The 25232-nt window shown below is 49.6% G+C and overlaps 12 protein-coding genes across 12 annotated transcripts; 6 read left to right on the plus strand and 6 right to left on the minus strand.

The window, feature by feature from the left end:
• The first annotated feature begins 741 nt into the window (after nt 1-741).
• Nucleotides 742-3349, plus strand: tktA (transketolase tktA). The gene is made up of 6 exons (XM_057171410.1): nt 742-827; nt 963-1105; nt 1242-1326; nt 1375-1669; nt 1727-3090; nt 3141-3349. Exons 1-6 carry the CDS (start codon nt 774-776, stop codon nt 3252-3254), a joined length of 2055 nt encoding a protein of 684 aa, XP_057035313.1. The 5' UTR covers nt 742-773; the 3' UTR covers nt 3255-3349.
• Nucleotides 3350-3423: 74 nt separating this feature from the next.
• Nucleotides 3424-4428, minus strand: N7457_000343 (uncharacterized protein; the record flags this gene model as incomplete). The annotated part of the gene is made up of 1 exon (XM_057171411.1): nt 3424-4428. The coding sequence occupies one exon, from the start codon at nt 4426-4428 to the stop codon at nt 3424-3426; it is 1005 nt and encodes a 334-aa protein (XP_057035314.1).
• Nucleotides 4429-4873: 445 nt separating this feature from the next.
• N7457_000344 (uncharacterized protein) lies at nt 4874-7908 on the plus strand (the record flags this gene model as incomplete). The annotated part of the gene is made up of 4 exons (XM_057171412.1): nt 4874-5280; nt 5502-6048; nt 6273-6321; nt 6413-7908. Coding segments are annotated over 4 exons (2499 nt in total), but the record flags the coding sequence as incomplete, so codon positions are not given.
• Nucleotides 7909-8709: 801 nt separating this feature from the next.
• N7457_000345 (uncharacterized protein) lies at nt 8710-9540 on the plus strand (the record flags this gene model as incomplete). Its single annotated transcript, XM_057171413.1, has 1 exon — nt 8710-9540. One exon carries the CDS (start codon nt 8710-8712, stop codon nt 9538-9540), a length of 831 nt encoding a protein of 276 aa, XP_057035316.1.
• A 543-nt stretch (nt 9541-10083) lies between these two features.
• On the minus strand, nt 10084-11082 carry N7457_000346 (uncharacterized protein; the record flags this gene model as incomplete). The annotated part of the gene is made up of 1 exon (XM_057171414.1): nt 10084-11082. One exon carries the CDS (start codon nt 11080-11082, stop codon nt 10084-10086), a length of 999 nt encoding a protein of 332 aa, XP_057035317.1.
• Nucleotides 11083-11769: 687 nt separating this feature from the next.
• Nucleotides 11770-12943, minus strand: N7457_000347 (spermidine synthase; the record flags this gene model as incomplete). Its single annotated transcript, XM_057171415.1, has 3 exons — nt 12891-12943; nt 12231-12800; nt 11770-12050 (listed from the first exon to the last, which is right to left on the minus strand). Exons 1-3 carry the CDS (start codon nt 12919-12921, stop codon nt 11770-11772), a joined length of 882 nt encoding a protein of 293 aa, XP_057035318.1. The 5' UTR covers nt 12922-12943.
• Nucleotides 12944-13459: 516 nt separating this feature from the next.
• Nucleotides 13460-14147, minus strand: N7457_000348 (ubiquinol--cytochrome-c reductase subunit 8; the record flags this gene model as incomplete). The annotated part of the gene is made up of 4 exons (XM_057171416.1): nt 13460-13517; nt 13576-13753; nt 13917-13942; nt 14116-14147. The coding sequence occupies 4 exons, from the start codon at nt 14145-14147 to the stop codon at nt 13460-13462; spliced, it is 294 nt and encodes a 97-aa protein (XP_057035319.1).
• A 206-nt stretch (nt 14148-14353) lies between these two features.
• On the plus strand, nt 14354-15256 carry phb1 (prohibitin subunit PHB1; the record flags this gene model as incomplete). The annotated part of the gene is made up of 2 exons (XM_057171417.1): nt 14354-14674; nt 14738-15256. 2 exons carry the CDS (start codon nt 14354-14356, stop codon nt 15254-15256), a joined length of 840 nt encoding a protein of 279 aa, XP_057035320.1.
• Nucleotides 15257-15517: 261 nt separating this feature from the next.
• N7457_000350 (25S rRNA (uracil2843-N3)-methyltransferase) lies at nt 15518-16855 on the minus strand (the record flags this gene model as incomplete). Its single annotated transcript, XM_057171418.1, has 1 exon — nt 15518-16855. One exon carries the CDS (start codon nt 16853-16855, stop codon nt 15518-15520), a length of 1338 nt encoding a protein of 445 aa, XP_057035321.1.
• Nucleotides 16856-18971: 2116 nt separating this feature from the next.
• On the minus strand, nt 18972-19893 carry N7457_000351 (putative C2H2 transcription factor; the record flags this gene model as incomplete). Its single annotated transcript, XM_057171419.1, has 2 exons — nt 18972-19557; nt 19616-19893. The coding sequence occupies 2 exons, from the start codon at nt 19891-19893 to the stop codon at nt 18972-18974; spliced, it is 864 nt and encodes a 287-aa protein (XP_057035322.1).
• Nucleotides 19894-21910: 2017 nt separating this feature from the next.
• Nucleotides 21911-22620, plus strand: N7457_000352 (DUF4396 domain-containing protein; the record flags this gene model as incomplete). Its single annotated transcript, XM_057171420.1, has 2 exons — nt 21911-22259; nt 22328-22620. The coding sequence occupies 2 exons, from the start codon at nt 21911-21913 to the stop codon at nt 22618-22620; spliced, it is 642 nt and encodes a 213-aa protein (XP_057035323.1).
• A 297-nt stretch (nt 22621-22917) lies between these two features.
• Nucleotides 22918-24047, plus strand: N7457_000353 (uncharacterized protein; the record flags this gene model as incomplete). Its single annotated transcript, XM_057171421.1, has 2 exons — nt 22918-23177; nt 23249-24047. 2 exons carry the CDS (start codon nt 22918-22920, stop codon nt 24045-24047), a joined length of 1059 nt encoding a protein of 352 aa, XP_057035324.1.
• Between the last annotated feature and the right edge of the window lie 1185 nt (nt 24048-25232).

The following is a 25232-nucleotide window of genomic DNA, read 5'->3' on the forward strand; positions in this document are numbered from 1 at the left end:
TCATCGGATTGGCCTGATTAGGGAATCCGAGGCACGGTCTCCTTTGCAGGTGCTGAGCTGTCCAGGAGCTTCCAGGAGACCAATTTGGTCAATGTTTACTTTTACTTTTTTTTTTTTTGAACAGCTGATCGCTGGAACGGTTATTAAGGAACCACATCTGAGAAATCGGCTAATTTCACTCCATGGAAAGGCCGGTGGGAGTCGGAGCAGGGTCCTCCGGAGGGCTCCCGGTGTCTACTCAGAGCGTGTGGATGTCAAGCCATCGGAGGAGTGGTCGGATAGTGCGGGCCATTGAACCGGCGAGACGGTTATTGATGCGTGAAAGTAATGCGAGACGATCAACATTACAGAGAACTCGTAAAAATTAGAAGCATCTCCTTCGTATCGAGGTCCACCGTTACGTGGGATGTGGAAGCTCTGCGGCCCCTCCATGCGGATGAGTCATCCCATGATGCAATGCATGGATCAGAGCGAGATACAGGAATAAGAGACGGCAATTGAATGGACTTAGGCTGGATAGCGTAGGCTATGAGATGCAGCTATGGATCCTGTAAATATAGAATCTTCGAACAGGCTGTTAAATGACGAGAGACTCTGTTGAGCTGCAAGCCACGGCGAGACCCCACTCGACATCATACCCCACCAACAAATACGTCCCCCTCCCTCTTCCTCTTCCTCTTCCATTCTCCCAATTCCTCCCCTTCACTCAAAAATGTAAGTTCCTCTCTGAATTCATTGTGCTTCCCTCTCTAACGACCCTAGAATCCGCCATCATGGGTTACACTGATCTGGACAAGTTGGCTGTCAACACCATCCGTGTTCTCGCGGTATGTTGATCCTATCTTTCTTCAGCAATTGCCCCTCCGTTTCAGGTGCTTGATGGGAACATTAGGGTTACCCTTGGCCTGATCTGAAGCTTCAATGCCTGGATTGGGAACATTTGACTGACATGTTGCTATCAGGTTGATGCCACCTCCAAGGCCAACTCCGGTCACCCCGGTGCCCCTATGGGCATGGCCCCCGTGGCCCACGTTCTGTTCAACAAGTTCATGAACTTCAACCCCCAGAACCCTGACTGGGCTAACCGTGATCGCTTTGTTCTCTCGTATGTGCTTCCCCTAGTCTTTTGAAGCCCGGAAGCTTGATCGTCGATTTTTTTTTGTGATTGCCTTCTCGCCTGGGAACCGATGACCGTGCTTTTTTCTATCTTTTGGAACACTTGCTTATCTAGAATCGAATAGCAACGGCCACGGCTGCATGCTCCAGTATGCTCTGCTCCACCTGTTCGGATACAAGCTCACCCTCGATGACCTGAAGAACTTCCGTGTACGTTCATCCAAATTGAGAGACAACGCAATATACTGATTTTAGTAGCAACTCGACAGCATCACCCCCGGTCACCCCGAGGCTCACGATACCCCCGGTATTGAGGTCACCACTGGTCCTCTTGGCCAGGGTTTCGCCAACGCTGTTGGTTTGGCTATGGCCCAGGCTCACACCGGCGGTGTTTACAACAAGCCCGGCTTCGAGCTCTTCAACAACTACACCTACATGTTCTTCGGTGATGGTTGCGCTATGGAGGGTATTGCCAGTGAGGCTGCCTCCATGGCTGGTCACCTCAAGCTTGGCAACCTGATTGCCATCTACGATGACAACCACATCTCCATTGGTAAGCTTGATTTTGGTTCTACAGGGTAAGAATAACAAGCTAACATTTCATCTCCAGACGGTGACACCAAGTGCGCCTTCACTGAGGATGTCATGAAGCGTTTCGAGTCCTACGGCTGGCACACCGAGTGGGTCAAGGATGGTGACAACGACCTCGCGGGTATCGAGGCTGCCATCCGCAAGTGTCAGCAGGTTACTGACAAGCCCTCCGTCATCAAGCTGACCACCACCATTGGTTTCGGTTCCAAGCTTGCCGGTACCGGTGGCGTCCACGGCAACCCCCTCAAGGCTGATGATGCCCAGGGTGTCAAGAAGCTGTTCGGCTTCAACCCTGAGGAGAGCTTCGCTGTTCCCCAGCAGGTTTATGACCTCTACCACAAGCACGCCGCTGAGGGTGCCGCCAAGGAGCAGGAGTGGAACCAGCTCTTCCAGAAGTACCAGTCCGAGTACAAGACCGAGGGTGCTGACCTCGTTCGTCGTCTCGCTGGCAAGCTGCCCGAGGGCTGGGAGAAGAAGCTCCCCGTCTACAAGCCTACCGACGCTGCCGTTGCTTCCCGCAAGCTCTCCGAGGCCTGTCTCGAGGCCATTCACGATGTCATTCCCGAGCTGGTCTCTGGTTCCGCTGATCTGACTGGCTCCAACAACACTCGCTGGAAGAACGCCGTCGACTTCCAGCCCCCTGACCTTGGTATTGGTGAGTGGGCCGGTCGCTACGTCCGCTACGGTGTGCGTGAGCACGCCATGGCTGCCGTCATGAACGGTCTGGCTGCCTACGGTACCATCATCCCCGCCGGTGGTACTTTCCTCAACTTCGTCTCATACGCCGCCGGTGCCCTCCGCTTGTCGGCTCTGTCCCGCGTTCGTGTCATCCACATCGCTACCCACGACTCCATCGGTCTGGGTGAGGACGGCCCCACTCACCAGCCTATTGAGACTCTGGCTCACTTCCGTGCCATGCCCAACTGCATGGTCTGGCGTCCCGCTGACGGTAACGAGACCAGCGCTGCCTACTACTCTGCCATTACCTCCAGACACACTCCTACCGTCATGGCTTTGACCCGTCAGAACCTGCCCCAGCTCGAGCTATCCACCATTGAGAGCGCCCTGAAGGGTGGTTACGTCGCTGTCGACACCCCTAACGCTGCCATCACCATTGTCTCCACTGGTTCCGAGGTCAGCATCGCCATCGATGCCGCCACTTACCTCCAGGAGAAGCACGGTGTTGCCGCCCGTGTTGTGTCCATTCCTTGCTTCGAGGTCTTCGATGCCCAGTCCAAGGAGTACCGTCTCAAGGTCATTCCCGACGGTATCCCCGTCCTGTCCTTCGAGGCCTGCTCCACCATGGGTTGGGAGCGCTATTCTCACGAGCAGTTCGGTCTCAACCGCTTCGGTGCTTCCGGTCCCTACAAGGAGGTGTACGCCGTAAGTTTTGTTCACTTCCCGTCCCATGGCCACTCACTAATACTTCACAGAAATTCGAGTTCACCCCCGAGGGTATCAGCAAGCGTGCTCTTGCTACCATCGACTTCTACAAGGGCGTCCCCGTGCGCTCGCCCATTAACCGTGCTTTCCAGCAGATCCTGTAAGCGATGGAACGAATATGACGTAACAAAATGTTTTGGTTTTTTAATAGGGGAGCTATGGCCCTCTAGATATGGAAGAATGCGAATAGAGCACTCAATTATTCAAGTCTCAATCTCGTAACCCTAACTCAGTAATCATATCTATGAGTTTTCTATTCTCTAGCCAAAAGCATCACTGCTCTCCCCACTTCTTCTTCTGCAACTCTACCACATCCCTCAACATCTCCTCTTTCTTCTTCCTCGTCTCAGGAGTATAAACCCCATACGCATCCTCAGTCTGCTTAACAACCAAATCTTTCCACGCCTGCTCACCCTCAATATCAACCTGCCCCAACTCCCCCCATACATTCTGAATAGTGGGGGCAAGCTTCTGCAAAAACGCACCAATCCCACCCTCCCCACCACCAGCATGATAACTCTCAAACACGCCACTCCCCGCCCACCGCGGACCCAAACTAGCCGTAACAAGGGAATCCAAATCCCGAGCCGAAACAACCCCCTCCCCAACAAGATAACAAGCCTCCCTCAACAGCGCAAACGCAAGCCGATTCCCCACAAACCCGGGAATCTCCTTATGCAGCGTAATAGGCCGGTAATGCCCCGCAGCATCACCCTCCCCCGCTCCGGGCCCAGGTATCCCCCCAAAATACGACTTCACAAACTCCACCCTCTCAGCACTAGTCTCCGGCCCCGGAACAATCTCAACCAGCGGCATGATATGTGGCGGGTTGAACGGGTGCGCAATCACTAGTCGCTCCGCAACACGGTCCGCGGCTTCACACCCCGCGGCTTGCGCCGAGGCTGGGATTCCTGATGAACTGCTCCACAGGTGGGTATTTGGGCCTGTGAGGCTGGCGACTTCCTTCCAGAGTGCCTGCTTTGAGGCTGTGACTTCGGGACTCTGCTCTTGGACGATTGTTGCGTTTTCGACGGCTTCGGCGAGGCTTTTGGCTAGTTTTAGGCGCGAGGTCCGGAGTAGATCGTCGATTATGGTGTTAGAGGTGGTGGGCGTGTCCAGGAGGGAGGGGAGGATGCTCCGGATTTGCGATTCGTAGTCTGGTCGTGGGTCGTAGACTGCTATGCTTGTGTCTGGGCGGCGGAGGTGCATTGCTAGCATTGAGAGGCCGATGGTGCCCAGGCCCAGAAGGGCGATTTGGTGGGGGTATTCTGCTGCCATTCAGTCTGGATTTTGGGGGTTTGAGGTGTATGAAGAGGAGGGGGGGGCTCGGAGGGGGTAGTATATCGTATGTTGTGGGGGTTGAGTACGGGGATATCGCCGATGTGTGGGGAAATGGAGGGGACGCGGCTGAATGCCCGATAGGAGAATGGAATTGTTCCGTGTTCGATGTACATGTGGTTATCCGGTTAAGCCCAACAACTTCTCCAGGCTCCCTATGTCAAATATGCAACCAGAGACATGTACTCCGTACGGAGTAGGGTGAAGTAAACTGCTATTTTCGGGCTGAGGCTGAGCCTCATGAAGTCTGCCCTGATTGGAGCCACGCCCAACCGGCGCTAAACATACGCAGTACCTGCTGGCCTCAGCCTTTCAAAAGAGACGGGGGAATCCCAAGTTCAATCTCTCAAGGTTACCATCTCCAACCGCTCATTTATCTCTAGTCATGTCTGATCCACTCAGTACCGCTGTGGGTATCATTTCACTTGGTCTACAAGTCTGTGGCGAAATTGTCTCTTTTTGCCAGGCATGGCAGGGCTTCAGCGAAGATATCCAAAGCATCGTGGAAAAAGCGGATGGGCTTCGTGTGCCATTGAAGACCTTGCGAGACATGATCGAGGATTCCTATACCACTGATCCTACCCTCGCAAAAGATCTTGAGCAGAAGGCGATGTGTATTGAACGAGCGATAAGACGGCTTAAGGCAGCTACCGATCGATATACATCATCCGATAGAAATACTCTTGGGTTCCAACTTAGGAAGGCCGCGTATCCGTTTCGAAAGGATGGGTTGCGTGACATGGCAAGCGATTTGGACAGTGTACAGCTGTTGCTTCATACGACGTTGCAGATGTGAGTTAGCTGGTTTATTTCGCGTTGCAAAGCAATTCTGTCAAAGTGAGACTGGTGCTAACTAGGTTAGCTATTCGGCACACAATACTCGAGCTGTCCTCGGGAAAATGGCCCAAGAAATCCAGGACATGGTACTGCCTTCCAGTGTCCAATGCTTGAGCCTAGTATACTAATGATATCAAGAACTTGACAATGAGTCAGCTACATACGGTACCACCAAGCTTACTGCAGTCATGGTATATTCGTCAAGAACAACTGCCTGCGTTGGAGTCATCTGCACAAATCGCAACGCAGGCTACCCAGATGACAAAAGACCCTTCCACCGGAGCAGACCAATCTGAAGCAGGAATAGAGCATGAACAGTCGGTTGCCCATCAAAGTCGCACCACGACGAACAGTGTCTATGCATCTCGTTCACGGCCACCCGTCCAGGGTAAAACGGTCATCAAGATATCTTACTACTATTGCAGTAGCTTACTAAACCTCGCCTTGAAGGCTTCGTTCTTGGTTAATAAAGGAGCTGGAGGGTACTCAATTGCCCCATTACTGCATCTACAGCCGTTGGTGGGGGCGGAAGATAGTTTAGGATGGTTTATCCTCAATGATTTTCACTTCAAGACTCTCATTGGATGCACAGTACCACCTGCAGATGGCTTTGATTCACTCCTAGATGACACACAACGACAACTGCAACAAGCCTTTGATCTCCAAAAGTCAACTCCCTTTGATTCAATCAGTTTTGAGGACAATGATATGTCTTTTTTTGATGTCAGTGCAACCCCACTCCATTACCAGCCATGCCGTCTAACACAGGTAGATTGTCTCCGATCTTTGGTATCCAGAAATAAGTTCAGATCAATTTGAACAAATTTCCAAGCTCCTCAACTTCTTACTGGATTGTGGATGTAAGCCAAACCTCAATTTTAAAGGTGGATCCGGCCCTTTCCAGCAGTGGAATCAATTCGGCCTATTTAGAGATGAACGCTCTTTAGGCTGGCGCCTACTTGATGTTGGTTGTTCTTTCATCATCCGAGCCCCTAGGTCTCTAGCTGAGAGACAGGATATGCGTAATCTGGTTTCCCAGGGCGACGACTGTTCGTGGACCTTTTTCTCCCATCCATTTGCATTTAAGTGATTGACTCTTTTCAAGTGCTCGAAATCCCGAACATTGTCAAGATCATAATCCGAGAGTCTGAAGATGAATTGAGAAATGCTCTTGACACAGGAGAGGCTTTTCCGAATGATATGATCAATGGGATTTCCTCTTTGATGGACTTTGCATATGGATGGCCAAAAGGGATGAAAATCTTACTCGACGCAGGCGCAGATCAGTATACCAGCAATTTACATCTGTGCTATGTTGAAGATAACGAGAACCAGGATATTTATCATTCAGTTAAGCTTCTGCTTGATGTTGGATGCGAATTCAAGTGGGTCCACATCTCTCAATGTCAAGAGTACAAACACAGCGGTAAGTTAAAATCACTTCTCATCAAGGAACTGGCCGCACGACGCAAAAGACTTTGGAATTTGGCCCGGTCTTGCTTGCCCGCTAGGGAACTCCCGACGTTGGTATCGGAAGAACAGATTGAGGGCACAAGTTTGATACTTGATATACATGCTGCAGAGATATATGCTCGTTTGTGGGACCAAGGGGCGTTTTCAAGGCAACACGCTGCGGAGTACGGCGACGAAAAATGTTTCGGGACTGTTTATCATTTCCCTTTATTTTGGGCAGACACGCTAGAGGAACTGTACCAAAACGGCTTCCGAGGTGTTAACGAGCTAGATCGCGAAGGCTTTATGCCTCTCATGGCCTCGGAGGACTCCAGTCATACTGCGATTGGTCACTTCAGAGCGATAAAGGAGCTAGAGCGCATGGCTTGGCTGGTCTCCAATGGAGCAGATCCGTATCAGCACATACCCGACGCCAGTGGAACTGCCGCCCATCATATTGGCTTGAATATCATCCGCTACCTTTTATGGGACTTTGTGTGGCGCAATGTGGAATTCGCAGATTCCCACGAGGAGTATGAAGTTTGGGAACGAGTACTTCCAGACTTTGCAAAAGACCTTTTTCTCCTTCCTACGGTTACGGATGGATGTGTCTGCGCGTGCTCTGTCGACGGTTGTACTCCGGTGTCGATAGTGCTACGGGAAAGCGTTGAGTGGGTTTTCAGATCGATCGGCGAATACCCCAAGTTCAAGTTCAAGTTCAAAGAGTTGATCAAATTCTTCCTGAAGTGGATAGGAGAAAATGCGGAACTTGACTGGAGGGTCATCAGGTTCTTTACCTTTGATGCTTTGGGGTTGAAACATTCATGTTGCGTCGTGAATAAACGTTTCTTACACAGGCACTTCAAACTCCAAATCAGAGAAGAAGGAGAGGTTCAGGAGATTCTCGACGAAGAAAGGTTCAGACTCGAGGATCTGGAAACACTTCTCGATGAACTCAAAGTCAAGTTTGACGAGCTTGGTCAACCAGTGATCGAATTCTTGGAAGGTCACTGGCAAACTCGCATGGTCGAATATCTCTCCCAGCGTGATATCCACGACGAGGAACATGTCATCGAATCCAGAAGACTTGGTATCAAGCTAGAAGTGGATGAGCCGTTCATCTCGGACCTGACGTCTCTGTTCATTGTTAGTCCACAGATCAGAGAAATACCCAACTCAGGTGCGAGATTGTATATGGCTTGGGGCTCGATTTTGATGAATATCGAATTTGGTGCCTGAATATGTCGGGATTGAAGCTAGCAGAAAAGTTGAATATCTGGATTATTATGAGGTGTATAGTTGAGGCACACCATTCCAACCTTAAGAGGTACCTTTTATATAGCCAGTCGCGTTTACGGCCTTGGGATGTCTTTTTAGTTGTCTTTTGAGAAGCGTTTTTCGAAGACTTTTTAGTGGTTTTGCTAATCATGTTCCGACTCTGCACTCAACATTCTTTTTGGAAGGTATTTTTACAGAGTCCCGTGAGATTTGTACGTCGGGAATAGCTTCAATCAAATGATTCACAACATACTTTGCCAGAATGAGCAGTATCGAGAGCAGTTCAAACCCTGGCACATTCAGGCAGCTAATTCGATTTTATTTGAAACTCCTAAGCGCTATATACCTTCGTAAGGCTCGAGATAGCAGCTGTAGTATTCCCCTCGGTCTGTCCCTTTCTTGCTTCCCTTCTTTCTATCACCACAGCGTTGTTAAAGCTACCTATATCACCAAAACTATTCATGCATCGATGAACCCAAGAACGGCATTCGCTAGACATATTGAATCAGCACTTACATTCTCCAGACCTATTCTGGAATCAAGTCTGACTCGGGTTTGAATTATTCAAATTAGGTGTCAGAGGTTGAAGTCGAAGAAGCCCCTCCACTCATTGTCATTTCGCCAATCAGATATCTCAAGCATCAAGCATCAAACATGACACATGAGACATTACACCCCAATACCACAAATCAACCAAATATGCCACCCGCGTCGCTCCGCCGGACCTCGACTAACAAGCGTACAACACCCCACAGCCCGAAAAAGATGATGATTGGTGGCGAGAAGACCCAAATTGAAATCAGGTTGGAAAGAGATGGAAACATCAACGCCCTCCAGCGATATCGATACCTGACGTGGCGCAAGAATGCCATACATCCCGAAGTTTCGTACGAACTTCTCGACACAGAGGAAAGTCTCCGAGAAGTTGTTCAAGAAGAGCTATCCATCAAAGAAGAAAACGCTTCGGGACTCAATACGCAAGAGAGACTCCGTGTCTTGCATACAAAATACTGGCTCCTATCTCAGAGGTGGTGGTACTGTCGTTCCGATCTGGAGGATCTTCAACTGAGGGGCTTTACCCTTTGGCGATCACACCCTCAGTGGTATATGCATCGTTCCCTCGTCGAGGAATGCGCGGGTCGACAAGGATGCTGCGCGCGTGGGTGTGGCTGCTGTCTAAATCGCAAAGTGCTTCCGTCGCGGAGTCTTGGTGTTGGGCATTGCACGCTTGAATGTGCGTGTTGTCGGAGAGCGAGAGGGTTCGAGGTTTCTCCCGCCAACAAGAAGTTATTGAAGGAACAGTTCAAGAATACTGTCCAGGAGCGGGGATACCGTATCACCAGATACCGACTGGTTTCGATTTGGGGCCTTGTTGGTGATAGCCGAGAGAACTCATTCGACATGATCGATGCGCCGCCGAGCTATGATCAGATCGAGAAGACAGGTATGACGGGACTGCTTGGTTGGATGCAAACTAAGATTTGAGGTTTCATAGCTGCCATTGTGATTATTCTTCTCTCCATTTCCCTCGGGGCCTTTTTACTGCACTATTAAACGCAGATCCGAAAATCAAAGCCTTTCGGCCGTTCCACATACTATGTGCATCACTTCCTCGGGGCTCAGATGTAAGCTGAAGAGGATAATTACAGACAACTTTCCATATTATAGATGGCGCTCAGGCTGAGCTAATGTGCTGCTAGGCGCTCCTTTTTGTTTATGGTTGCTACTAAAGTGATGTTGAACCACCTCGCCTAAATCCATTGCTTGGATTGTCTCACGAGTGAATATACTGGTGGAAAAGATCCTCTTTGTCAAATCTTTCTCTTACCGGATGTGTAGATTAAAATGATTTAGGCCATAGCCCGTCCTTGTAAGTATATAATGGGCGAAGTTTCACCCAATGAAAAGGGATATAGAAGAAAAAGGAAGATAAATGGAATTTGCAACTGGTAACTCAGACTAAAGCCTTAAAAATCAATGACAAAGCTTTTCCATTTCCCCCTTCAACATGCTGCTCAAGATCAATAGTCAATCAGTGCAAAACAGACTCTCAGCAGCCCTAGGGCCCGTGGTAATACAAGCCCAAGAGAACCCATTCTTGTCAGTAATAACCCCAGCTCCGACATCATACTGAGCACAAGAGTCTTTAGTCGTCTGACTAGTATACTGTTGCAACCAAGTAACAATATCACGACCCACATTAACATCCTCGCCCTTGTTAGGCGATACCCGACAAGACATCGCAGCATTCGGTCTGGGATAATTCGACAGATCAACAGAAGTTGTAGTCTTATATTTATTCGGATCCAGATTATCAATGATCCCGCGAAGAGGAATGCTCTGCTTGTCACAGATATGGATATGAATCTGGTCCTCAGAGCGCGCAGAGACACTATTCATCGCCAGTGTTCCCGTATCCCTGATACTTCTGTTCCTGAGCGTATTCTGGCCCAGCCGGAATCCACCGTCAACGTCAACAGCTGACCCTAACTGCAAGATGCCCGGGATCAACTGCGTCGTGGTGATCAAGTCTCCTGTGGCGAGGACGACCCACGACGGGGACTGATTGGGCAGGGGCGGTCCTGTGCCAATGGAAGGACTGGCGATACAATCTGTCTGAGACCCGGCTTGGAACGAGCGGATACATCGGCATAGACTGGAGAACCAGATGTAACAGCCGTTGCATTGGGAGTTCGCATTGACACAGCCGGAGTAGCATTGGGACAGCTCTGATCGAGGTACCACGGGAGATGGTGGTGGAGAAGGACTGCAGTTGATAGGACAGGGTGTTGACTTTCCAACGCATACCAGGTCCTTGGGATTTGGCGGGAAGGTCGATGGACAGGTACAGCCGCTTACATCCATTTTGGCGATATCGTCCGATGTACACAGGTTTGGTCCACCCTGTGCAGAACTGACCAGGCCACCGTCTGTGTCATCGGTGCTGAGATCATCCTGCCCATGGATTGGGGTTGCTAGAAGGAGAGAGACGATGAATGGAAGATAATGCGAGAAATGAATCTTCATCGTGATGTTTCCAAAGTCAAGTGATAGCACATTCAATGAACAGTAGTCTATGTTCTTCTACTACGGCTGTCGCTGAATATTTGTAGGAAAAATAAACAAACGCCATGATGTCAGCCTGCCGTAGAGATAGACTGTCAGCTCTATCAAGCTTATTTCCAACCGGCTCTAGATTCCGCAGAGCTTCCCAGGTCTTTGAACTGAATCTCCAATAAGAATGTGTCTTACAAGAGGTGTGATAGGTCGATCATCATCGCCCATGTCTCATTGCCATGGGAGTTTTCATTAAACGATATCCGTGGGAGCCGAATATTGAAGACATGTCTCTATCGACCGACGCCCGGCGAGTACTTAAAGCCATGTACATCAAATTATACTGAATCCCAGGAAGTCAGGACAAAAGGAATATCACGCAGAGCTTGTTGGTCTGAATGATTAGTCGCGAGCCTGATCAACAAGGCCACCACATTAGGGTTATCCCCTGGCAGCATCAAACCTTATTTCAAGCTTGGCATCAAATCCCATTCACACAATGGTCTTTATGAGGGAACAGCAATACAGATAGCATAGTTACAGATGAAGCAAAAGAGAGCAGTCTACAGCATAGAAGACACGGGAAACCATGATTTCATTTCAATATCGTCATGAGGATATAAAGGTCCATAAAAGCTTTTTCGAAGATCACAACATTTAGTTGCCGAGCTTCTGGCGGGCGAAGTTGGGCAGGACGAAGCTGGCGCGGTGGATGTCCTGGTTGTAGTAGCGGCAGAGCTTCTGCTCCTCCTCGGCGGTCCAGGTGCGGAGAGGCTCGCGCACGTTGCGGGTGGCGTCCTTGGAGCAGACCATGAAGCCGATCTGGCCGGAGGGGTAGGTGGGGATGGTGGTGTAAGCGTACTCGGCGACGGGGAAGACCTCCTTGCAAGACTTCTTGAGGTCGGCAATGAGGTCAAGGTGGAGCCATTGGTTCTCGGCTGGTATACAGAAAGCACAGCTCCGCAAAACCGAGCCCGTAAAGCGGGTTGGTTGCGGGGTGGTGCGATAAAATTAGCCTGGGATCTTTTTTTTCCAAAAATAATATAAGGGAGGGGTTGAACGATTGGGGAGAAATCGCTCTGAGAAGAGAATTGGGTAGAGTATAGAAAGTGACGAACAACCTTGAGTAGTAATGACACCGCCTTCGCGGAGAGCAGACTTCAGGAGCTCGAAGTAGGGCTTCTGGAAGAGGCTCTCAGCAGGACCCTCGGGATCGGAGCTATCGGTGATGATAACATCGAACTCGTTCTGACGGTTCTTGAGGAACTCGAAGCCGTCACCAACGTGGGTGTGAGCGTTGGGGTGCTGGAAGCCAATGGCCATGCCGGGCAGGTACTTCTTGGAGACACGGATGACAGCCTCATCGATGTCGCACAGGGTAGCCTCCTTGACGCAGGCGTGCTTGACGACCTCGCGGAGGACACCTCCATCACCGCCACCAATGACGAGAACCTTCTCGGGGTTGGGGTGGGAGTTCATGGCGAGGTGGGTGATCATCTCCTGGTAGGAGAACTCATCGCGCTCAGTGCACTGGATAACGTTGTCCAGAACGAGAACGGTACCGTAGTCGCTGCTCTCGAAGACGAGCACGTCCTGGTACTTGGACTTCTCGTGGTGGATGATCTGGTTGACCTTAAGGCTCATGGCCTGACCGGGCCACATGCCGGACTTCTCGGAGAACCAGCCATCTATTAAGCGGCATCAGCATAAACCCTTCATTTATAAATTGACATCGTGACGGGTCGGAAGGCGGGGTAATGGAGGAGGGGCACACATACCCTGGATGGTGGGGTGGGTGAGCTCGCTCATTTTGACGGAGAAAGAAGAAAAATAACGGGGAAGAAAGGATGAAGAATAGAAAGCAGAGGAGAGTCTGGAGAAACGGAGCATTCGAATAAAAAGGGCACGGCGGAAGTTTGGCTGCTTTGGGCGAATTTTTTGTTTCTCGGCTCAAGTGGGGAACCGCTGTTGGCTGCCACCACCGACCCCGAACATCTTGACAACAGGCCTGGGCCAAGTCTACTAGGTAATAGATTGGTACTTAGCGCTAATGGTTTTTTAATTGATCGCGGTTTGGCCCGGTAGACCTGCCCTGTGCCCGCAATTGGCCATGGACGCCTCAGGGACCAATAGAGAGCCCCAGAAAGACGCTGACTCAAGCTGGACTTGAAGATAAGAGAAACACCTCGCCAGGACACGCGAAACGGTGGAAGACAAAAGAAAATCAAATGGTCGATTGCTTTCTAGTTACTGTACAAGCATACAGCTCCCCATTCTGCAGAGTTTTGGGTGTATCATGCTCTGTTATACCAATCCAACCTCACTCCAAGAAACAAATTGCTATAATTTACTCTGCCTCACCACCCTCGAGAAGGCGGCCGGGCTTGGAGTTCAGGAACTCGTTGCTAAAACGTCATTGAATCAGTACACCGATCAAATCGGCCACTCCGGGGGCAGTCTTACCGCTCAATGGCCCAGTTCATGGTGGCGTAGGCGACAATGAAGGGGGGCACAACGTAGAGGACCTGGTGACGGAAGCGACGGAAGGTGTTGAAGATGGCAGCGTTGGCGGCACCGGCGAAGGGACGCTGACGGTTAGGGGACAGAGAGTAGGTAGCGATGCGCTGGGGGGTAGGGCAACCTGCAAGTCGAACATTAGCGATCTGGTCGAATTGTGATCTGCTGCTTCATTGCTCCATGTCTTCCTCCAACTCGTATCGCAATTTTTCCCAGCGCGTAAGGGGTCGGTCCCATGCGCTCGTATCGGGTGCGTTGGTAAGGTTCAAGGGTGATTGTTAACGTACCGAACTCTCCCCAGTTGCCGATGTAGCTATAAGGAGTAAAATGTCAGTAAGCTGAAGATAATACCCAAAAGCCATGACGACACATTGAATTCGTTCAATTGGAGTCGTCCAAGGGTTGCCTCGTGTAGCCGGGCGGGTAACGCATCCGGGAGGCCGGTACTCAACCCACGACACCAGAAGGAAACGCGAAAGGACTTACTGGCCAGTCTTAGGATTCACAGAGCCGCCCATTGTGAATGATTTCGGGAGAAATGAGAGAAGTGGGTGGGAATGGTATGGAGGTATGCGAATTAAGAGGAAAAGACGAAGGTCGGGCGAAGTTGGAGGTTTGAAAGATGGGCACTAAACCCGATTGGGAACACCCAGACTGAGCAACGGGAAAAGCAGACATCATCTCCATCATCCGTCCTCATCATCTCGCCCTCCCACCCCCAACCATGGCTCAAGTACTTCAAAATGTCTATCGGGCGGCCTTCCCCCTCGCTATCGGAGGTATGCTAGTTCAAAATTCCCTCTACGATGTCCGGGGCGGTACACGAGCCGTCATCTTCGATCGAGTGTCTGGTGTGCAAGAGCAGGTCGTCAACGAAGGAACACATTTCTTGATCCCGTGGTTGCAACGCGCAATCATCTACGATGTCCGCACAAAGCCTCGCAATATCTCGACCACGACAGGAAGTAAGGATATGCAGATGGTCAGCTTGACGCTGCGTGTGCTGCACCGCCCGGAGGTGCCGAAGCTGCCGCAGATCTACCAGGTGTGTTTGCCCTGCAATATGTAAACAGATATACGATCAGATCTCTAACTCCTCGTTGTTTAGTCCTACGGTACCGATTACGATGAACGTGTCCTCCCATCTATCGGAAACGAAGTTCTCAAGGCCATCGTGGCCCAGTTCGACGCCGCCGAGCTGATCACACAGCGTGAAGCTGTATCCAACCGCATCCGTACCGATTTGATGAAGCGTGCCGGACAGTTCAACATCGCTCTCGAGGATGTCTCCATTACACACATGACCTTCGGAAAGGAATTCACACGGGCCGTCGAGCAGAAGCAGATCGCCCAGCAGGATGCTGAGCGAGCCCGGTTCATCGTCGAGCGCGCCGAGCAGGAGCGCCAGGCCAACGTCATTCGCGCCGAGGGTGAAGCCGAGAGTGCCGATATTATCAGCAAGGCCGTCGCCAAGGCCGGCAGCGGACTCATTGAGATCCGTCGCATTGAAGCCAGCAAGGATATTGCTGCAACTTTGGCCTCCAACCCCAACGTCACTTACCTGCCTGGTGGAGAGGGAAAGGACGGTGGCAAGGGCAGTAGCCTCCTGTTGGGTCTGCGGAGTTAGGGGGATCTTTAAAGCTGTTCGGGGAGTTATGGGCTCCGTTTTCACAACTCATTGAATGTACCAATTAATCGCAATCTTTGCCGCGACTTGGGGCGAGCCTGGCCTCATGGCGTGAATTTGGAGTGGTTTAACCTAGGCCACCCTTTTTATCTGTAGCAATACCATACCTCACTCCACAACACAATTTTGGTTTTTTGGGAAGATTCTATCGTATTTTTCATTATGGGGTATTTATATATCGTGATATAGAATATATCATATCTACACCCGCCGGTAGACGTGCATCTGGAACCGCATGTCCTCCAAGCCTGCTCCTTCGCCGACTTCATATCGCAGACGCGGTGCGTCACGTCTCCACCACCTCGAATCCTGCGTGTTTACGCACTCCCACTTGCCCTTCGCCACGGACAGCATCGTGTGATCAAGCAAGAACTTCATTGGGTAATTCCTTTCTTGCGGTTCACCATCTGGTCCTTTTCCTAACTTCAAAGTCGAATAGCTGCCGGGACTATCAACAACCAGCAGCACGGCACCAACTGGAAGAATTTCCGTCATGCGGAGCAGGAAGCCAGTAGTCTTGGGCATCGAGGTAGAGAAAAGCTCATTCAAAGTGAACATGATAGGAACAAGAATGGAAGTGAAAGGAGATGCTGACGAGGGGCCGAGAAGAACCTCCTTCAGATCTTCCTCAGGAAGAGTCAAGACATCCGCACGGCGGAATGCCACCGAGAATGTTTCACTGGCAACCTTCTCCGAGAGCAAAGGAGGACGATGTCTTGTCGTGGAGGGGAACGGCACATTGGACGAGGTGATAGTTCGTGAAAGCCTGTCAACAATGCTCTGCCAGTTGCCGATATCGACAGCCATGACAGAAAGACTAGGTGCAGTGGCACGTTGGCTTTCGCCCTCTGTGCTCTTCTCCTCTTTCTTTTCTGTGTCTTCCAGAGACACATCGGCAATACGCTCCTCTAGCGACTGGGCATCAGGACCGATATCTCTCCACGCGGCGGCAAGAGCAGCAATCTCTGCACCGGCGCCGCCACCGATGGACACAACGCGGGTGCAAGGGTTCGTGGTTCTAGCACGGCCTCGCGTGTTTTCTTCCTCTTCCTTCATCCAGGACAAGATTCCCTTCAACAAGCCCGCGTATCCCAACGACCGAGACGCGCTCCAGCGCAAGGCATAGGCGCGCAAGAGATCCTCGTTCGCCTCGGCGAATGCAGAATCGAAATCGCGCTGGTATAGAAGTCCCTTGAGGGTCTGGATAAGAGACTTGATATCTAGTGGCTCATCTTTCTTATCGTCTGATTGTGATTCCGCATTTGTATCCTGGTTTGCAGATTCCGGTTCTTTGGCTGGCTCGCCTAGGAGGGCCGTTTTGAATACATCCAGAAGGAGTTGCTGGAGCGAGAGAGGAATCGTGCTGACGAGCTTGGGACCAGCCTCTTCCAGCTCAGATGGGTCGGGTTCGGCTTTCTCGACTTCGGGCTTGCGATTGGCGTGCTGTTTGTTCGCGGGAGGAGCCTGTTTAGGGCGTTGCGCCTTGGCTCTTGGGCCTGGCGACCTCCTGCGGTTTCCCTGGCGTGGAGCGTGGGGCATTTTATATATTTATGACGAAAATTATTTCGTCTGATGGTCTTTTGCAAAGAATGTGACTTTCTCCGAGCGAACGTGGGGTGGAAGTTTCGAACATTTTTCCTTATCGTTATCGGCGTCTCCACTATCGATGTATAGCGCCTAGGGCAAGTGGCTATGATGGAAATCCTTCGAGTATTGTATAGATTATATCAGAGAAGACGATATCTATAATCCCCGTCAATAATCACCATAGTCTTGAATTGCATAGTTGTACAAATATGTCGAGTGAAGTCTGTATATCGAGTATAGTGGCGAATATTTGCGTTCGACATCAAACCCTAGAAAACGTTGACGTCTTGGTATAGGACTGAACGGATGATAAAAACATGTAAATCCGTTGGAAAACTTGATTTAAAAGGTCGTATTGCCATAGCAATAGTGCAGCTTGCTCTAAGTCGCCTAAAGCAGTCGAACGTTACAGAACCAGACCACGGAAGCTGGCAGATCACGCGGTATATAGCTGGATATACTCTTTATAGTTGACACCATTCATGGGTACTCTATCCTGTGAGCCAAGTAGATGTATAAGAGCTCTACTATCCGATACTATGGTTCAATTTGGAGGAAAGCTTGACAGTCAGTTCAAAAAGTCATTCTTTGCATGTATACCATCGCAATGATACACGTAAATATTCGGAGCCAGTCGATATTATTCTTATTTTTAAGATATGTCTTTCTTTATTTTTTTCTCTTGGAAGGGCATAAATATCTAGATATGTCCAAATACTCCGGGTATATAACCAAGACTAGATGCTCAAGAGTCAAGATATGAAGTAAACCGCTACATGTCCATCGAACTGGATGCCATACATTCGAGATTGATAATCAACTTCCTCTGTACTCTATCCCACCATAAATCCCGCATATTCTACATATTAGCAAGATCCAACCAGTCAGAATGCATGGCGTGCTATGACATGCGTTAGTTGTACTTGTGGCTATCCACTACCCTCAAAAGCCAGAGGCCGTCTAGATGACTGCCTACACCCTGATTCACAAAGATCTAGAGCACTTTAGCTCCGTATCAATATACACGAGCAGAATCATTTGACACAAAGACCGCACCCCCCATCATGTGAAATCGCGTTGAGCCACTCGCGTCGAGTCAAGAAGCGAACCGTCCCGCAATCCACGTAATAATGAGTCACAGCCAAGGAGTCATGGATATTTCCCAGGAATGCCCATAGCAGAGGTTGACGCCTCATAGGCCGCCGTTAGAGACCCACGAGCTCCGTTGGAAGGCTGCTGAGCGGAGCTCTTGTCTCCTAACTCCGACTTACTGGATTTGGACGCCGCTAGCGGGGCGACATGTTTCTGAGATGGCCGTGCGCGGTCTATAGGCCCTCGGGAGGGCCTGGGAATATACAAGGGGAGCCGATGAAGTTCGTGTGGCTGAAATGTCTGCCTGGGATTTACCTATCACTATCGCGTGGTGGCCTGGGAGCCTCAGGAACCATTGCTTGTCGCGTCCATGGATGTCATTGGCTGCGCTATACTTCGGCTGGCAACGTGCATTTCGGATGTTAAGATTTCAAGCCACGAGGAAATATCATATTAGAGTGAACAGGGGACCATTTTTGGGGCGGCTGTTAGTTACAGAGTAGAGCCATGTTGAAGCAAAAAAATGATTCCAAAAAAAGAGTGGATTATTCGTACAATCTACTATTAATTAATCAGTCGAACTAAAAAAATTGGAATTGAGTGGTGGCACTGAGTAACACTGAAGGATACATCGAATCAAACACCCGGGTATATGAGGCGAGACAACATTGCAAACTGCCTCTGGAGACAACACCGCCCGGCCCATAGGAAATCATGTCAAGCTAAAAACGCCGTGAAAAATTGGGAAGGTTAATCCGCGCAGAAGAACGCAGTACGTAAGACCAGATCTTCTGCGCAGAAAAGAGCCATGGAAACCGATTCGGAAATCGATCCCAAATGCTACACAAAATAATAATAAGAGGGAGATGGAGAAAAACAAAGTCGAGATATCTCGAAGCCAATTGATTGCTTCGATAAACGCCCAGATCATGCAGTGGTCAAATCCGTAGACGTTTGGATCCGAAAGAAGCAACCATTAGACAGGAGGAGCAGCAGCAGGCTGTGGAACGGGTTGGGTCAGATCCTGCAGCTCGGGTGCTGTGGGAGGGTGTTGTGGAATAGCCTGTTGAAGCCCAGCGACGATTCGCTCCAACTCCTCGAGACGGCGATCTTTCTCTTGAACCTCGCGGCGGAGTCGCTTAACCTCGTGGTGCAAATCGTTTCCATTCTCATCAATCTCGGGCAGGTCACGTAGATCTCCGACAGGAGAATCGTGGCGGCGCTTCATTCCAGTGGCAGGCAAAGATGGAGCACGAACACCCTCAACACCCTCAAGTTCGGCGGCGCGTTCCCAAGTCATATCAGCCATTGAAGGGCCTTCATCATTGTGCATGTGGCGGCGGCGAAGATGTTCCCTCAGGTTCTCTTGGCGAGTGAAACCATTGCCTGTGCTGCGGTTGCAATCGGCGTATGGACACATCAAGGCCTTTTTAGTATCGGTGTTTTTCTTGTGAACCTCACGCTGATGACGCAAAAGGCCTCCAGAATAGGTGAACCCTTGGATCTTGTCACAGTTCGGTTCATAACATTTGTAAGGACGATCATGTTTGTCCATATGTTTGCTAAAATCAAATTAGTATTTGTCGCTTTATAGATACGAGACTAGGAACTTGTACTTACTTCCATTCGCAAGGACGGCGGAATGTAGGAGGCGCAGACTGGCATTCAGGATGGTCGCAAAAGATTTGGCCCTCAGAGTTCTTGGGAGGATCGCGTGCGCGTCGAACAGAAAGACGCGGGCGCGCTCCTTCAAGGTTGTATGTCAAAGGCTGGGGGTCGTTCATTCTGGGAATTGGAGTCGAAGGATCAGCGACAGAGGTAGAGGCGAGGATAGATGCAGCAAGTGCGCCGTTAGGACCTTCACTTCGTGGGCTAGGATAGTCAGACCCGTCACCCATATCGCGAAGTTGATACCCCACACCACTGAGGGGATCGGGGATCGTGATAGAATGGAGATACCGGCAAGACGCGTTGTCAATTCACAACAACGGCAAATTCAAAAGCACTGAGTACTTGTGTAGAGGGAAACAAGGGAAACAAGTCTTTATGAAAAAATATTCAAATAAATTGGCGGTGAAAGCACAGTAGCTGTTGATGGGTATGGATTCGGGGAGAAGATGAGGAGTTGCCAAAATTTTCAGGTAGCAAGGCATCCGCGGGCTATTTATACCGCCTCCCTCAGGTTTGGTAGCGCCACACAGGTGGCGCAGTAATCTTTATCTCTTGTGCAGGATTCTTGCTTCTTGCTTCTTGCTTCTTGCTTCTTTTGTTTAGCGGAGTTGCCGAACAGGATCGACAGATGAAATCATCACTGGCTAGAGCTTATATACATGCAGGCCAAGATGGGGAAATTACTGTCTATTAATCCCTGGTATTCCAAAGATGACCTCGGGAGGGGCCAATGCTTTAGGAAGCACAACCTTGAAAGTGACTCATACTGAGGAGCAACACAGCGGGTATGACTGTGTACACTGTACCAATCCTGTTCTCCGAAGAGGCGGATCCAGTTTAGGTATCAAAGCCAGATGGCCTGTCAGGCAGCCGTTCACTCGGAAATATCGGGGTCGCCACATGAAGTCCTGACAAATCCGGTGGCGGTGAAGCACTGCACGTGATACAGATCTGTGTGATCGCCAATCACGTGTTTGTAAATTATGCTTATTTAAGCATTTAGAATCGGGCAGTGTCCCTTGCGATGTGCTTTCGCCATGCCCGATGTTAGGCTGCAATAAAAGAGCTGTTGCTGAAAGGTCTTAGATATCCATGATCTCCACATACACACAATTGATTGCTTCTATTAAAAGGATCAACGGCTCTAGGAATGCAGCTCCTCCAACAAGGACATCACAGACGACGGACCTGGGTTCAACAAGGGCTATGCAAGCCCTGCCTTGAAATCATGATATGGAATGTTCTGCAGCGTTCAAAAGAGGCTAGGTAGGATCAGATAGCATGCTTCTCATACATACGCTTACAGGGCAATTCATTGGTGATTTCATACTCTGCCCGGAGTCAATACGCTAATTCTACAAGGAGATTATTATATCGATGATTGTACCCGCTATAGCATGGGCCATGTTTCTAGCCAGCGATAGAAAGATCGAGAAATGGGAAGGCTATGGATGATTCTACAAACTATAATGTTGGAACTATGAAGCGGTGTCTTGTTTAGGTTCCATACGCACGTCGCAAGGATCACTCCATGAGAAATGAATTATGAAGCCTAATGAACACCGCCTCTTTCCTAACGACATAGTTTTGCGTCCCGACCAAGCCCCAATGCAGATTGATCTATTTCAAGTAGTTTGGTGCCCATCTTGCGTTTATGTTATGGGGTTCAATAATTAATACAAGCCTATCAGCAAGCCTCAGGTCTATGTTGTATACCCCCAAAATGAGGCCCAAACTAGCGAAAAGACAGCCACTTTCTGACGTGGACCAACAGAAGTAGACATAGTTGATGGCATGGTATTCACCGTATCCAACTTCAGATTGAGTTCGTGCTGTCAATGCAAGATAGGTATTTCCAAGTGCTACCGCGGGCCCACGGGATATTTGGGAGGCGCTCAGCACTTTGACATTGAGAATCCTTTTCCCCCTACACTATCTTCTTGCTTTGCTAGCTAATTACCCTCGTACCTTTATGTGATCTGAAATTATCAAAAATGACTAACGGACCTTTTTTCCGTCCACTTGTTTGGGGTGAAAATAGTATTTGGCCTGATTTCCATGAGGCATTTGTGCTAGAGGCCCAGGGACCAAGCTCCACCCACCTCTACATACCTAGGTACCTCCTACCAACCTGGCACCACTTGATTCTGTCCTTTTGAAAGTCCATGTTTGAATTTGCATCATATGTTATCTTTCAGGTGATATTGTCATAAGATCATCCAAGTATCCTGGAGTATAATTCAAATGCGCCACTCAATTTTTCTCCGAGGGTCCGGTATTTACTGGCCTTCCAGGCGCGCCTTGAGTGGCACCACTCGCGTGCAAGCCTGCCATTCAAGACAAAATCAACCCCAAAATGGAATTGAACGTGAAAATCAAGTACCTCAAGTCCCAAAGTGTGCAGCAAAGGCCCCAGCTCTGCCCCCTTCCACACTTCGCCTCCCATTCTGGACCTGCAGATCCACCTGGAGAAGAGCAGGGATCAATACACTCCGCTGTTTGGTCGGATGTACAACTGGTGATTTCTCCGCATTATGGATTCTGCAAACATATTGCCCTGAGATGGGTATGAGTAGCATCATGGCTTTGTCGAGTGAGTCGCCCCCTTGAATGAAAACCACACCTGCTGCTCAATTCTGTGTGCTGAGAACAATAATCTAGTGGTGTCTGGTATCACAACCTCGGTGATTCTTGAGACAGTCCTGCTGCGCCGGGGCGCTGATCAGCTCTCCTGGCCGAGAGCTGCTCGTACCGCTATGGGCATGAGCATGGTTTCAATGCTGGGCATGGAACTAGCAGAGAATGCAGTTGACTATCATCTCACCGGTGGGATTGTTGCATTTGGAGATCCAAAATTCTGGCTGGCAGCCGTGTTGTCGATGGGTGCTGGATATTTGGCGCCGCTGCCGTATAACTATCTGCGTCTTCGTAAATACGGGAAGGCGTGTCATTGAGCTTTAATGTCTCTCACATTGGGACAGATCATATGTACTCTACTTGTACTATAGAAGGCTTCGTTCGTTACAGTGTTAATAATTACCTAAATAAAATAGTTCCATGCAAAGATTATCCCACCACCGTCGTTCCTGAGCGAGGAAGTAGGTAAACTTTGGCTTCTTTCCTTTTTGGGTTGCGGTGTTGACCTTAGGTAATTACACGTACGTTCCAGGGCACCAGTCTGCCTGAGCAACTGCTCACTTCAAGGTGAGGTTGAGAATCTACTGACCTCTTTCTCTTTTCCTACCAAGACGATGAGCAAACCAAAAATCCCCAGAGGCTTTGAGGCCTGGTATGACAAGCTCTTGACTATCGCTCAACAAGCCCCTGTCCCCACGACCCAACCCCTTCTCCAGCATATCGAGAATATCGAACCTTCTCAACTTCCTACAATATCCGTCTCTGATATATCCCTCCAGCAGACCGAGATCGCATTCGGAATAAAGCAGGCTAATGGGCCTCAGCCTTGGATGGTCCCAGATATATTTTTCTCTCTCCCGGCAGATTTCGGCAAGTAATAGTCGAATTCATCAGCCTGAGCGTGAACTAAATAAAAGCAGATCGTTTCTTGAAACAATACGATAGATTGACTAAAGTCGAGAACAAGAAGACCAACTCCCGTTGTCGTATTGACGCTTTGATATTTGTGGTATATCGGAACTTGTTGGAGCAAGACCTGCTCCCAAACACCGGAGACAGCAGAGCCACTCTCTCATTTGAAACCCCATTCAAGTCAAGTCCAATACTCATTAACGGGGTTCCACACACGTGCACTGGAACCGCCGACTACACTGTCCTCTTCGGACGCAAAGATCACATGGCCTGCCACATAGTGGTGCTGGAGGCTGAAAAGCGGTACAATCTGGCTAATGCCGGACAGCTATTGGCCTATATGGGCATGGTGCAAGCAAATCGAAAGGCCCATGGTCAATCAAATTGCTCTGTTTGGGGATGCCTAAGTGACGGTTGGGAGTTTCGGTTTTATTTCCTCGACCTGAGAGGAAACTGGTCCTCGAGAACGCTATCTTCGAATATCTTAGGCTGGCAAGAAATCGCAAATATGTTGGCCCATATGATAATACACGCACAAGCAGTGGCAAATTCTACTTTTCACCCAAGGTTATGTTCGACGCGGGGTCCTTCTACGCAACCCTCGTTAGTCGTTTCCTCAGAAGACAATACTGCCCCAAAGAGAAAGTCTACGCCTGAGACAGTAGAGCGTCCAATCAAAATGCAGTGTATTTCAATCAGGGGTTCTGATCTCTCGGAAATACCTGACTCGGTCACTTCGGAAGTGTCAACAATTGACTCTTTGGAAATCAGGTTAGATGACTGTGCCGCAGAATCCCAGTCTGCACTGGACCGAGTTGCTGAGAGTGATTAGCTCTTGTTCGAGGATGCACATGTTGATTGTCAGTTGCCCAGATCCTTCATTTGCTCTACCACAATACATAATCTTATTTGGAGCTGGTCTGCACTTTGCTCAATGCATGTTCTGCTCACTTAACTACCAAGAGAAGTATACCATGTAGTGAAAGCTATATGAACCTTAGCATAAGATCATTATATAAAATAACTGAGTGAGTCCATCGACATACGAATACTATTCGAGACCTGAGCAGCCATATACCTGAGAAGGAATATGCACGCGAATTGGGCAACCTGTGATTCCGAAGCTGCATAGGAAGAGGCGACATCGCCTAATCCTAGCACGACTACCACCAATAGCTCATCTGGAGCGCGTGGCGAGCCAGTAAGGAGATCGTGGCTACTAGCTGAGAGTATTTTATGTTTTAATTTTGGTTACCCCGTCGGACTGGTTGGAACACTTGCACCTGACCAAGGACTACGGCGTAGCTAACAAAAGCAAGTAGTTGGTCTATGGATCTCTGGTAAGAAGCGGCTGAATTGTGGACTGGGGAGCAACGGCTGAGGTGAGATGAGGCTGATTGCGGAGCAATGACTTCAGCCCTAATTTGGAACATAAGCCGGAGAAGACTCCAAGTTTGGGTGGTGACTTATTTCCAGACTTTTTGCTATATTGTTTGCTTACAGGTAAGTGAAAACAAAGGAGTGTGGGATCATAATTGGCATTGATTCATTTATGAGCTAGATACCTGACGATCTGAGATAAAAGATAGCAGGTATGAATGAACCATGGCCAAAAGGCAGAGGCAAATTCGCAGAGTCGCCCAGTAATTGCTACCGAGGTTATCTCAGCTGGGCATCGGCAATCGACGGATGAGTTGTCAGTAAATCCCGCGAAAAAGGAATTACTGAAAGATCATTGTCCGTCGCCTCATCTTCGAAGGTGACACCTTGTAAAAATGTCACGATGACAATGGTGAGGGATCAGACCCAGGGAACTATCCTTCATCGGACAGAGCAGCGCTCTAGTAGCAGGTCAAAAGGACCCGGAAGTGAGCATCCACAAAGTCTTGGGTTTGCCGATCCAAAGTCCTGGTCGGCATGGAAGAAACAGATGGGCATACTCTGTTGGAAAGAACCCTGATGGTGTACACAGACATTGTTTCGCCGAATAATAAGGCGGGCAATCCTGTTGGAGGTC

This window comes from Penicillium paradoxum, assembly GCF_028828445.1.
Source record: "Penicillium paradoxum strain IBT 22861 chromosome Unknown utg000002l_segment0_segment0, whole genome shotgun sequence".
In the NCBI taxonomy this organism is placed as follows: domain Eukaryota; kingdom Fungi; phylum Ascomycota; class Eurotiomycetes; order Eurotiales; family Aspergillaceae; genus Penicillium; species Penicillium paradoxum.